Raw genomic sequence first — 14,479 nt, forward strand, 5'->3', positions numbered from 1 at the left:
TCAACAAATGGATGATATGGAAAGACATTTTGATTTATGAAAAATTCCATTTTTATTTTCCTAGGGAATTTCCATTAAAGTCTCCACTGAAAAGTAAGATGGAATAATTTGTAAAAGTAACAATATTACTAGTCCACAAAAACTAGGTTGAACAGAGCAATTCATTTCTGAGGAATCCAATAAAATGGAAACATACTGTACTCTAAAGGAATATTCATGTGTAGCTAGTCCCAATCTCTACTTTGTCTTTAATTTATAGTGATAGCTGAACTACATCTCCCATATTTTTCTTATCCTCACTGTACCCTGCCCTGACATTAAAAGCTTCCTTATGATGTGGGTTTCATTGAGGGGAATTAATGGGTCATATTGATGGATTAAAATGAAACATTTGGAGTTGCAGTTACATTATGTATGGTGAATGACCTTGAAAGTCTTAAAAATATTATTTTAGTCTCTCTGTAACATATATATATATGTGTGTGTGTGTGTGTGTGTGTGTGTGTGTGTGTGTGATGTATCAAATATCTAAATGTTGATGTTTGCCAGATTTAAAAAAAAATCATTCTTTTTATAAGCAATGAAGGCAATGCTATCATTGAACAGTACTTTTGCAACAATTTCCAAGTCTCACAGCTCAAGTGTGCTGGATTTTAGGGCCATCTATCTCTTTGGGTCTCTGCATAATTAAATGCCAGCTGGCACAGGATAGCTATAATATAGGAGTTAAATATGGTTTTATGAATGGTTTAGCTATTGATTTTTAACTTACATTTAAGATAAATAAATCACTAAGTGGATCAGTTTTCTTGATCTAAGGTATTTGAAAAGATATTAATGTGGATCTCAGGGTACAGCAGAGCTATCCTATGGAGGCTGCATGAAGCAATTGTATGTTTCACAAGCTTTTAGAATTATCTATACTTAAAAATTCACAAAGAATAAAATTCACTATTAGAGCCAATGGAAAACCACAATTCAAAAGTCACTGATATTTATGACTAGTGGTTCTATCTCTAGAACATATATTAAGAACAAATTTTAGTTTTCTTCTACAGCTAGAAAAAAAAAAACTTTATTTTCTTCTGTGTCTTTGCTCTTTTTCTTCCTCTTGTCCCTTTTTACATAATCTTCAATCTACATATCCTAGTTCAAAGGGGGTCTAACCAAGATTTTCAACTTTATGTGCAATGGAATAATGAGGAGGAGGGGAACATATTCTACAACTAAGTGCAGGTCCTTCTGACATCCTTATAACATCCACCAGAAATATTCCTTCCTATCATAAATATCTAGGTGTTACGTTTTTCTCTGTTTCAATCTCACTGCTATTGTGGGCTCTCCATCCCTTCTGCAGTGTCCCCAACTACTCTCTTACTTCCATGAAAGGGTCCTCAACAACTGTGGCAGTTTCTAGGAGTTATCTTCAAGTGTCCCCACATAGCTGATCTGGGCCATATCAGAAATGCAGCCATTTTTCCTCTCTTTCTCATCAGCAACATCGCCCATGAAATGCCAAGAGGCTCTGACGCTACCTCCACTGCACTTTCTTCCTTGTAAGGGCTGCATATGGTTGACAGTCCCCTGAAATCATTTCATGTCCTTGGACACCGTGCAGACATTTCTGTGCTCAACAAGAGACATATTTCCTTGGTATCATATTTAGTCATGGTAGTTCCTGAGGGGAACTACTTTGGGATCCCAAAATCTCTCATAGATTTTGTGGGAAAATTACTTCTGTCTGCTTCCTGCTATAATCCTTCTCTCTCTAGGACTCAGACATGAATTTGAATGGATAGGGCAAAAAGAAGACATTATCTGAGACCATCATCCTGAACTCTGACTTCAAATTTCTCTTCCCCTTCTAGAACTATATAAAGTGTTTGGCACAAAACTTGGCATGTAATAAATGTTCAATAAATATTAGATGACAAAAGTCTCTGTCTCTTCTTTTGGTCATTTACATTCCTTAGAGTTCCATAATTAGCCTATTCGACATAAGCCTCAATTTACATTTTAAAGGTTTCTTTCCATAAATGATTCCTTGCCACTCAGTCATGAAGTTAAATAATCAGAAAACCTTGCATCGCATCTTTTTGTGGACATTGCCACATCAATAAAATGTGGAGTCCATTCCTGAATGCTCTTATAAATGAGCCCCTGGATGTCTCTAGAGTAGGTCAGCCACTGGCCAACAGCCAGTGAGGAACAGTGACTGGCCAACAATCACATGACTGAGCTCAGCTGTGGATTCTCCAGCCCCAGGGGAGCTTTGAGATGTCTGCGTTTCTGACCAATGAGCTTGGCTGCAACCTCATGAACGACTTTGAGCTAGATCCTCGCATCTAGGCTACTCCTAGATTCCTGAGCCTCAGAAACTCTGTGGGATAATAAATGCCTGCTGTTTTAAGCTGCTATGTTTTGGGTAATTTGTTAAGCAATAATAGGTAACTAATGCACTCCTTACTCTTGATTCTTACCCTTTTAGCTCCCCATCATCAGACATTAATGCCTTTCATTTGTTTATTGTGTTTCTGTGAGACCAAGTGTTTTCTCTTTGGATTGCCTTTGTGTCCTCAGTGCCTGGAAGAGTTTGGAATGTAATAGGTGGTCAATAAACATTGAGTAATGAGAGTCTAAAATTTTCATGTAAAAGGTTAAAATTTTTCAATTTCATATACTGTTGTTAAATCCGTGTACAATTGTCTAATTTTATAGCCATGTGTGTTTACAGTAAACACTCTTGTGGAATGTTTGCCTACTCCCTATGATCCCCTTCACTGGAGCAGAGGGTCCCTCTGTATAAGGTACAATATGACCCCTAGCCCATGTCACTGATGATTGGACGACTGCTAAAAACCAGATCCAAGCTGAGCCAATCTGAAATTCTCCCCCTGAGTATTTGGAATTAAAATCAAGAGAGTGAGAAGAAAGAGCCTCCCTGTATGGCTGTTTCTGTGTGTCAGTCTGCACAGCCTACAATGTACTACCATAACCACACCAAAACTAACACAGAGGTGGATTTCTTTCTTCTATGTGTTCATCCCAGGATGATCAGAAGGCTTTATGCAACAGCAGCTACTCAAGGATACAGCCTGTTGGGACAGACACCATCTTGAATGTTGTCATCACTGTGCCAAAGAAAAAGCTGAAACTTTGAAGGATCTCACACAAGGAATCAACTGCTCAGCCTGGAAGTGACATAACATTTTTCCTCACAACTCATTGGACAGAACTGCTCACATCCTCTTGGTCTCTCTCCTCCTCTCACTCTCCCCCCATGTATAAAGGAAGTGCATTCCTAGCAAATGCCTAGAAGGTAGGAAGTAGAAACTATTTGAACAGCACTAACGACGCCCCATCTAAACACAGATTGCATGAGCCATGAACAGCCATATACTTTCAGGTAGCCTAGGGATTGAAGAATGATGACAAAACAGATGTCCAGAGAGAAGTGAAGTCAGGAGAGAATTCTACCCCAGTTCCCAACTGTTTGTTTTTCTTTTTCAGGTCCTGTTTCAACTTTGTACCGAGATCTGAATGCATTCTTGCCCTTGGAGTTGGAAATCAATAATTCTGTGTGGGATATGTTAACTTTGAGATGCCTATTTGGCTTTCAAGTGGAGATGTTAGGGAGGCCGTCTGATCTATAAGCCTGGAACCTATGGGAGCAATTTAGGCTGCCGATGTGACTTTGAGAGTTGTCTATAAATGGTATTTAAAGCTGTAGGGGAGAAGGGAAGCCTTTAGATAGAGCAGTGGATGAAGGATAGTACTCTAAGATACGAGGCAGCTAATATTAAAGGACAGTATAGAGGTTTCTCAAAAAATTAAAAATATACCTACTATATGATCCAGGAATTGCACTACTGGGTATTTACCCAAAGAATAAAAACACCAATTCAAAGGAATATATGCACCCTATGTTTATCACTGCACTATTTACAATAGCCACATTAGGGAAGTGGCCCATGTATCCATCAATGGATAAAGAAGTGGTGGCATATACATTCAATGGAATATTATTTAGCAATGAAAAAGAATGAAATCTTACCATTTGCAACAACATGGATGGATCTAGAGTACAATGCTAAGCAAATTAAACCAGTCAGAGAAAGACAAATACCATATGATTTCACTCATATGTGGAATTTAAGAAACAAATGAACAAAGGAAAAAATAAATAAAAGAGACAAGCCAAAAAACAGACTCTTAACTATAGAGAACAAACTGATGGTTACCAGAGGGGAGGTAGGTAAAATAGGTGAAGGGGATTAAGGGTACACTTACCATGATGAGCACTGAGTAATGTATGGAACTGGTGAAACACTGTATTGTACACCTGGAACTAATATAACACTATGTGTTAACTACACTGGAATTAAATTTTTTTAAATAAATAAAATACACACAGGGAATGAGAATGAATGTAAGAATTATCTTCCACTAGATCTTCTGGCTGATTTCTTACCATTTAGGTCAGTTCAGATACTTGCCTGACTGCCCAACCTAATTTAGCCACTCTCTTTCACATTGTCCTTTAATTTTCTTTTATTACTTTCTTCTTTCTTACTTTCTCAATTATCTGATGTCCTTCAAGAAAGCAAAGATCCTTCTCAGAGAAGATATTTACAAATGACATATCAGAAAAAGGGTTAATATCCAAAATCTATAAAGAACTTACCAAACTGAACACCCAAAAACAAATAATCCAGTGAAGAAATGGGCAAAAGACATGAATATACACTTTTCCAAAGACATCCAGATGACTAACAGACACATGAAAAAATGCTCAATGTCACTCATCTTCAGAGAAATACAAATCAAAACCACAATGAGATACCACCTCACACCAGTCAGAATGGCTAAAATTAACAACAGGCAACAACAGATGTTGGCGAGGATGCGGAGAAAGAGGATCTCTTTTGCATTGTTGGTGGGAATGCAAGCTGGTGCAGCCACTCTGGAAAACAATATGGAAGCTCACCAAAAAGTTAACAATAGAAGTACCCTACAACCTAGCAATTGCCCTACCTGGTATATATCCAAGGGATACAAGTGTGCTGTTTCAAAGGGGCACACACACCCAATGTTTATAGTAGCATTATCAATAATAGCCAAAGTATAGAAAGAGCCCAAATGTCCATCGACGAATGAATGGGTAAAGAAGATGTGGTGTGTGTATATATACATGTATATATATATATATATATATATATATATATATATATGTGTGTGTGTGTGTGTGTGCGTGTATATATATATATATATATATATATACACACACACACACCACATCTTTATCCATTCATATGTATGTATATGTATATGGACACCATATGTATATATATATATACACACACACATATGGTGTGTGTATATATATATATATACACACATATATATGTACATATACAAACATACAATAGAGCGTTACTCAGCAATCAGAAAGAATGAAATCTTGCCATTTGCAACAACATGGATGGAACTAGAGGGTATGCTGCTAAGCAAAATAAATCAGTCAGGGAAAGACAAGTATCATATGACTTCACTCATATGAGGAATTTAAGATACAAAACAGATGGACATAAGGGGAAGGGAAGTAAAAAGAACATAAAAACAGGGAGGGGGACAAAACATAAGAGACTCCTAAATACAGAGAACAAACTGAGGGTTGCTGGAGGGGTTGTGGGTGGGGGGATGGGCTAAATGGGCAAGGGGCATTAAGGAGGACACTTGTTGGGATGAGCACTGGGTGTTATACATAAGGGATGAATCACTGGAATCTACTCCTGAAAACATTATTGCACTATATGCTAACTAACTTGGAGGTAAATTAAAAACAACTAACTAAATAAATAAATAAATAAACAAACAAACAACAAAAAAGAAAGCAAAGATCTTTCTCTCTTGTCCCTAGCATCTGAAACAATACCTAGCACACAGCAGGCAATATATATTATATATATATATTTTTTTTTAAAGAATAAATAAATGAACGCTGCAGTGCAAATCCATTTCACAAAAATATTTAGTGGATCATCTGTTGTAAATGCTAGAAGTGATGACAATTATACATGTTCTTAGGTACAAATTACTATACATCAAGACGATTGTCCTCCCACCAAGCATTTCTCTATTACTACCATGTAATGCAGAGCCATGAAAAGAGTATGACTTGAGAAATAGCAGTAGCAGCAGCATTATCTCTGAATTTGTTTGAAATGCAAATTCTAGGCCCCACTAAAGACCTACTAAGTAAGAATCCCTGTTTCAACAAACTCTCTAGATGACTCTTATGCACACTAAATTTCATAAGCATTGATGGAGGATAAAACTAGAAAAGATTATTTGATTTCAAAATACCCAGACCTTCAAATAAATTAATACATGCATAAGAATATTAACACAGTCTTTATTCAAGGACTGTATGGAGCATAATTTGCAAGGAAGTCTCTTTCTTAATTAGACCTGGAAACCAGTGTGGAAAAAGATACTCACATAAAAATTCCACAATGCAAGTTTACCTGGAATAAATGCCAAATGGATCCTATAAGCCTCACAGCACACTCCACTCCACTACTTGAGCAGAATCATCTGAACACAGCTTTACAGAATGCTCACCATGTCTCATACCCTATTCTAGACCTAGAGAATACAAAGATAAAAGAAGGAAGGGGTACTTGTCCTCCAGGACCTCACAGTCTAATGCTGAAGACAAATAAGCAACCTAACAGAATATAAATGGTGATATAGGACTAAAAAGGAGGGACCTCACCATACCTGGGGCACCAGGGAATGCCATTCCAAAGTGAATCTTGCATCATATGTTGCAGCTGTGGGGGGGGGGGGTGGTGGAGGGATTAGGGAATGGAGGAAGAAGAGCATACTGGACAGAGGGAAGAGTGTGCACAAAACAAATGAAAGCTTTCATGAAGACAGCATGAGCATTCCAGAAACAGCAAGAAGATGTGGAAAACAATGAGGCTGCTTCAAGTAATCAGGTATAGAAGAGTAAGTGCTTCAACAATAGCAGAGGGAGTGGGAACTCATCCAAGCATGATGTACCATATAGAGTTGTAGAATCCAGCTCTGCCAAGTGAGGTTGGACAAGTTAATTTTCTGTGCCTTACTTTATCGTGCAGATAAAAATGGAGATAATCATAGAGTGGCCATCAGTCTGGAAAGAGATTTTTGTTTTTAAGTGATTGAACTCTCTTGGTTAGGTTTTCTGGCATAGGCTTATTTAATGAAATCAGAGACATAAATCACTTGAGCAAAGCACCACAAATGTATCCACAAGGATTCAAAGAAAGGCTGCATTAGTTAATCATGTTCATTGAAATGCACACACTGAGTTGTGCATTAGTGATGAGAAAAAATACCTTGAACATATCATGTAATGCCATTGCAATGTAATCATTTAGTTTGTGTATTCGTGTTGCCAGATTCTATGGTCACATGTTAACAGTGACCTCATTGGGCTGTTGGGAGGACTAAAAATGAGTTAATTCATAAAAAAAAAAAAAAACACACACAAAAAAAAACCTCTTAGGAAGTGAGAGGCTTTTTCTAAGCTCAATAACTGTTATTAAGGAAGTAAAACTGAAAAATGGAGAGGTAATGAATAAGAGGTACCAGTCCACTGCTAACAACCCATTCGATGGTGGTCCTATCACTGAAATGTTGAATCAAAGCTTCTTTCCTAGCTGTGGGTAAGATTACTGGTTTGCCAGCCTACTTGTCTGCTTCCCTCCCTGGCTATAAAACGACGTCACATTCACTACTGCATTTTTGGACAGATGAACACGGATCAGCTACTATGCGCTGGGTACTGAGAATGCAACAGTTCACAAGATCAGTGTAACTGTCTTCACGGAGCTTGGGTACGTTAAGTTCGAAATATCTCTGGAATCGACATTTTCCACGTTTTTCTAAAGTGTGGAGTAGCAGAGGCTGGCCCTCTTAATGCTAACAAACAAGGTCCACTGAGAATCAACTTTCCTATGTATATGGGTAAGGGAAAGAAAGAGACGAAACCATTAACGGAGGAAGGGAGGACAACGCGGTAAGGGAAGAAGCAAACGAGATTGACTGAAATAAGAGGAGGATAACATTCAAATGAAAAGGAAGACAAAGGTCCAGAACAGCTACACCCTCCCGACGCTCTCGCTGAACAGGGAACACACGCCCCAAACCACGTTCAAGAGCCTCGCAAACCTGAGAACGGCGCGCATCTTCAAAGGACCGCCTCTCCGCAGTGGTGCCCGGCGCCGCGCTATGACGTAAGGGTAGACGGGACTTCCGCTCCGAGTGCCGCCTGAGCAGCAACGTTGCGATAGAGCCTGCTGTTTTCTAGGCTGACAGGTGAGGCATTGCCTTGGGGGGACGACTTTGCGCGAGAACCGACAGGCAAGCAGGCACAGGGGAGCCAGAGACCTTCCTCTGTGTGGTTTCTCGTAGAGCCTGTGTTGCCCTGGGCCAGACGGCCCGCAGGGCGTAAATAACTGCTGCGACCGCTCGAGGTTCGGATCCACTCTGATGCTGTCCCAGCCGTCGCTCCTATGGGCGCGGTAAGGAGCCATTTGTACTAACTGCAGCCTGCCTGCGGGACGTTTATGGCGGCCCTTTTGGGAGTAGGAGCTTGGACATTGGGCAGTTGGCCGGGAAGAAGTGACTAGCAGGGGCCAGTCTGGGCCGGAGACTCCACAAAGATCAGAGTTCTTGCACCTCTAAGAAATTCTAAGAGTTCTAAGCCTCTTAACTAGCCCTGGACTAGTCACTGTCTTCCCTCGAGCATCCCACTTATCCATTGGCGGGGTCATTAAAGGCTGTTTTGGTTTGACCTCAGTTTTCTCCGTCGGATCAGCCTCCTCCCCCCCATCCTCTTCCAAATTTGTTACACCAGGTACCCTTGAGTATTGACTCGTGGGCCAGTGTCTGAACTTGACACTTCCCTACCACATGTTTGATGTTCAGCCTTAGTTGCTCAAGTATTTTTCTGTGGCACCAACGTCAGAACCGAGCTCCTTCCTTTGAACTTAGAATGTAGCATGTTGGGGAAACCGTTGGGGCTTTCAGTTGCCTCAACTGCTTGCCCTGCATCATGGTATTTTAAAAGAAGGAGTCTGTGCCTCAATTTTTCTCATCTGTAAAATGGGATACATTGGTATCCATTTGTTAAGATTGTTTTATCAAACAAGATCATTCTTGTGGCACTTAGAACAGTGTTTTACACACAATAAACACTCCATAATCATCCACTGTTACCGAATGACACACCCATACCCACACCCACTTCACAGCTCTCTAGATGTTCTTTGCAGCAGGCATCTTGTGCTCACACTGCTTTATAATCACTCTTCACCCTAAGGCCTTAACTGTAAATTCTTACCCTTGAGTTTTTTTATTTTTTCACACAAGGCAAGATGAGACATGTATTCTTTGATTCACAAATTCATTTCTCCTCTCACAAGTAGTAACAGAGCACCTGCTTTGTGTCTTGTATGCCAAACACTGGAAGAGTTCATAGTCTATATCTGAACCCGTAGTTCTTAGCCACTTTTGTTCCAAGAGCAAATCCCTGTGATGAAAGAGATAGATATAACAAAAAGAAACCCAGAAAACTTAGGGAAAATCTCTGAAATCTTATTCATGAAGTTTTTTTTTTTTAAGCTTCTTTCTAAAATGATAAATAGGAAAGTCTCTTTTGGTTCCCCCCATCCCCCATTTTTCCACCTAAAGGTGAACGCCTGCAGGATTTTGGTATAATGTGCATCATGCCCATTCCTTCTCTGACTTTCTCCTACAATACTGTGCTATTTATTCAGATTCTATAGTACTACATAAAATTTCAGAGTGCTATGTGACTGGAAAATACTGGAATAGGAGTCAGAAGACTATAGAATTGATTTTGCCATTTAAAAGCCCCATAACCTTGGACAAATAACATAACATCAGTTGTACGTCCTGTCGTGCAGGCATTGTTAAAGTCAGAAGAGAGGACGAGAATGTACTGCACAAATGAAAAGAATTACAAAGAAGGTGGTTTTGTTGTGACTGGTGAGATTATCATCAAGTCAATATAGAAAATGATGACTTCCTCTAATATGTTATTTGGAGAAAGATGAAATGAATATAAATTTAATAGTAAGCAGACTAAAAATGTTCTGTTTATGCATCTATTATGTGTTGACTTGCAGCTGTATGTTTTGAAGCTTACATGTGACTGTGTGGTAAGATTCCTGGTTTTTCTCTTTAATTCCACTTATACCAATTGCAATTAAATAAGTACATGTGTAGTTTCAAAAACTTTCTTATTCTGACATAAATTATATATTGACAGGAAGTTGCAAAAAAATATATATAAGGAGGTCCCCATGTCCCATTCAACTAATGTTCCCCAATGGTAGCATCTTGTATAACTATAGTATAATTTTTTAAACCAGAAAATTGACATTAATGTATCTACAGAATTTATTGAGATTTTCCCCATTCCATAAACACTCATTTGTGTGTGTATATAGCTTCATATAACCACCATTTTCTTTATAGCCACAACCTTCTCATCCTACCTCAGTCCTTAACCCCTGGAAACCACTAGTCTGTTCTCCAACTCTTTAATTTTGTCTGTTTCAAGAATGTAGTATAAACACAACCATACAGTGTATAACTTTTTGAGATTACTTCGCATTAATTCCTTTGAGATCCATTCAAGTTGTCGAGTGTATCAATAGTTTGTTTCTTTTTATTGCTGAGTAGTATTCAATGGTATGATTTACCATAGTTTGTTTAACCATTCACTTGTTGAAAGACATGTGGGTGGTATCCAGTTGTGAACTATTACAGTTATGACTAGTATGAACCTTTGTTTGAAGGTTTTGTGTGAACATGTTTTTATTTCTCTGGGATAAATGCCCAAGAATGCAATTGTGCTAGGTCACATGGTGTGTATTTAATTTATATATGATTTTTCTTCTTCACCATCTTGATATGGAGGATTACATTGATTTCTTAATGTTAAGTGTACCTGAAATAGATCCCACTTGATCATAGCATATAATAATTTTTATACATTGCTGGATTCTTTTTGCTAATATTTTATTAAGGTATAGATATGACAGGCATTGGTATGTAGTTTTCTTTCTTTTTTTGTGCTTTGTCTGGTTTTGTCTTTTATCAACCCACTAGTACTCTAGAGTCTTTAGTGATAAACCCCTATTTCATTCCTAATATTAGTAATTTGTGTCTTCTCTCTTTTCATCTTAGTGGAGTTTTATTGATTTTATTGATCTTTTTCAAAAAATTGCTCTTTATTCCATTCATTTTTCTGTACTTTCAACTTCAAAAATTTTTTTAATGTTTACTTTTGAGAGAGAAAAAGAGAGTGTGCGCATGAGCAGTAGAGGGGTGGAGAGAGAGACACACACAGAATCTGAAGCAGGCTCCAGACTCTGAGCTGTCAGCACAGAGCCCAAATCAAGGCTCAAACTGTGAGATCGTGACCTGAGCTGAAGCAGGCCGCTTAACTGACTGAGTCGCCCAGGCGCCCCTACCCTTTCCACATTTCATATGTAATTGTCCTATTTCCTCTATATACACTGAGCACCACATCAAATAATGCTATGAACTTTTGGTTCAAGCATCAAATATGATTTAAGAGCTTCATAAGGAGAAGGATAGTCCCTTATATTCACCATTGCTTTTAATCATTCCATTGTTCGTCCTCCTCTGAAGTTAAACCTTATTCACTTACTTCTTTCTGTTTGGAGAACTTCCTAAGGATAGGTCTGTAAGGGACAAATTCCTTTAGTTTTTCTTCATTTGAGAATATCTTTATTTCCCCTTCATTCTTGAGAGGTCGTTTTTCTTGATATGGGATTTGTAGTTGATAGTCTTTTTCCTTCAGCACTTGAAAAATGTTGTGCCACATTTTCCTGGCCTCCCTGATATCTAGTGAGAAATCTGACATTCTAATTACTCTTCCCTTATAGATACTATTGTCATTTCTCTGTGGCTCCTTTAAAGATTTTTTCCTTTATTTTGGTTTTCTGAAGTTTGACTATAAGGTGCTTTGTATTTCTGTAGTTAAGAAACTCTGTCCCGGTAAATATGAAAATTTATTATGTGAAAAAGATTGTATTTTAATTCAGTGGAGGAAAAGATGTTTTCTTTATTAAATGGTATTATCTTAAAACAAAGCAGATACTTATACAGGTGGATTAACACTTTAAATGTAAAAACTAGAATAACAAAAATGAAAATAAACATCTAAGAAGCTGTATGTAAAATATAGGAATCCAGAAAAGGGCCAAGGGTCAGCAATATACAAAATTCTCTTGCAAGTCAATAATAAAAAGATTACCCATTTGGAATGTTGGCAAAGAATATGAATAGACAATTCATAGAAAACAAAGTCCAAAAGCCCAGCAAACATGAGAAGATGTTCAAATGCACTAGCAGCCAGAGAAATGCAAACTAAAGAGTGCAATGTTTTATACCCGAAGACTTAAAAGAATTAAAAATAATGGTAACTCTTACTGATGATAGGATTATAGAGGGAAAGATACCTTCCTAGATTGCTGGATGAAATGTGATTCTTACACCCTTTTGGAAAGCCATCTGGCAACACCTATTAAAATTCAACCCAGGAATTCCACACTTGGGAATCTGGCCATTAGAAACAAAAGAACTGGTGTATATGGATATATGTAAGAACATGGGGATTTAAGAGTACTTATGGCAACATTGTCTCAAAATACTGGAAGTCAGTGGAGCGCCTGTCAGCAGGGAAATGGTCACATGAATTATAGTGTATCCATATTGTAGAACCATTGAAAATAATGAATTGGAGTTACACTATTTGACTTAGCAGGATTTTTGTGTGTTATTATGAAAGTAAAATACATCGGAGTGTGTATAATATGCTCCTACTTACCAAATACTGACAATTCATATTTATCAAAATTCATATAAATGTTTATGTATATGTGTATGTGATTATAGAAAGATATGGAAGACCTTATACTGAGTTAGTAACTTGAGTTTAGGAGTAATATGCATGGACGTGAAAAGAAGAGGTAGAAATGAGGCATATAAAAGATTAAAAAGTAATTGACCATTTTTTAAAAATCCCAGTATATATTATATCTCATTTGTACATTCAAATGAAATTGTGCGTGTGTATGTAAAATTTCTCAAACAAAGAACATGACCCCTGGAGTCATTCAGACATCTGGGTTCAAATTCTGACTCTACCACAGTCCAGTTTAGGGGTTGTGTGACCTTTTGCAAATTCCTTAGTATCTTTCAGTCAATTTTCTTCTCACATGTTTTGTTGGGGTAGAGGGAGGAAACAGTAGTACCCATCTCATAAGATTTGTTGTGAGGGTTAAGTGATGACAATATGTATAAAGTGTTTAGCACATGCCTGGTTTATAGAAAGTGCTCTTAAAATGTGAGTTCTTACTATTGCCTCACTTCTTTTGCTCTTTGACATTTGTATGTTTTTAAAAATTCATTACCAGCTCCTAACTTTCTGGAAACATTCCCCTGTGGCTTATATGACTTTACGTATCTTCTTAGTTCATACCTGTTTCTAATTGTTCCTTTTCATTTTTTAGCTGGCTTTTTTTTTTTTTCTTGCTTAGGGAAATTCCCCTCCCCCAAAATTGCAGCAGGAGCTGTCAAAGAATCTTTTGAGTTAGGTGACTGGGTGAATAATGGTACTCTCTATAACAACAAAGTCAGGATCTAGGATGGGATCTGTAGAGTTTATTTTTGAAACAAGATGATTTTAATTTTTGACACTTATAAAAGTTTGGTGCATCAGTGAGGCACCCAGATGAAAATGCTCAGTAGTTAGCACTCAAAGGGATGAGGGCCTGGGGCAGAACCTTTGGGTACAGGCAATGGAGGAGGAAAAGGTTCTCAGTGAGGATGGGGAGGTATCATAGAAGCCAAGACAAAGGAGCTCTTTAAGAAGGAGCTGGGCAGGGGCATCTGGGTGGCTCAGTTGGTTAAGCGTCTGACTTTGGCTCAGGTCATGATTTCACACGCCATGAATTCGAGCTTCGCGTCAGGCTCTGTGCTGACAGCTCGGAGCCTGGAGCCTGCTTCAGATTCTGTGTCTCCCTCTCTCTCTGCCCCTCCCCTGTTCATGCTCTGTCTCTCTCTGTCTCAAAAATAAATAAACATTAAAAAAAATTTTAAAAAGAAAGAAATTTATTTAAAAAAAAAAAAGAAGGAGCTGGGCAAATCATCTCTCTACTGTGACCTTTCTGGAGCTTTAGATCTGTGGGCCCCACTTTCTTCTGGTATTGTCACTTATTTTCTTGAAACTTGCTGTGTTCGTAACTGAATCAGCTTCCTTTCCTCCAACTAACTTCCTTTCCCCAGTATTTCCCCTTTGTGTGGACTAGTGCTTTCATTCTCCTCATCTTTAGCGTCAGAATCTAAGTCAACTTTGCACTCACCCTTC

The 14,479-nt window shown here is 38.2% G+C and overlaps 2 protein-coding genes across 15 annotated transcripts in view; one reads left to right on the forward strand and one right to left on the reverse strand.

The window, feature by feature from the left end:
* Positions 1–8,351, reverse strand: part of LOC123384594 — a 152,457-nt gene extending 144,106 nt beyond the window's left edge. For 10 of the 12 annotated variants that reach the window (XM_045054895.1, XM_045054893.1, XM_045054894.1 and 7 more), the window contains exon 1: positions 8,221–8,351. Coding sequence is in view for 1 of the 12 variants with exons in the window: in XM_045054897.1 (XP_044910832.1) it covers positions 6,784–6,805 (22 nt within the window). In the remaining 11 variants the exon portion in view is untranslated. Of the gene's footprint in view, positions 1–6,783; positions 7,773–8,220 lie in introns of those variants that run through there. The other 2 variants (XM_045054890.1, XM_045054897.1) reach the window with 1 other exon arrangement.
* LDAH (lipid droplet associated hydrolase) overlaps positions 8,231–14,479 on the forward strand; it is a 111,919-nt gene continuing 105,670 nt past the window's right edge. For 2 of the 3 annotated variants that reach the window (XM_023252072.2, XM_045054885.1), the window contains exon 1: positions 8,231–8,367. The gene's annotated coding sequence lies outside the window, so the exon portion shown is untranslated. Of the gene's footprint in view, positions 8,368–8,433; positions 8,574–14,479 lie in introns of those variants that run through there. The other variant, XM_023252073.2, reaches the window with a different exon arrangement.

This window comes from Felis catus, chromosome A3, assembly GCF_018350175.1.
Source record: "Felis catus isolate Fca126 chromosome A3, F.catus_Fca126_mat1.0, whole genome shotgun sequence".
Classification (NCBI taxonomy): domain Eukaryota; kingdom Metazoa; phylum Chordata; class Mammalia; order Carnivora; family Felidae; genus Felis; species Felis catus.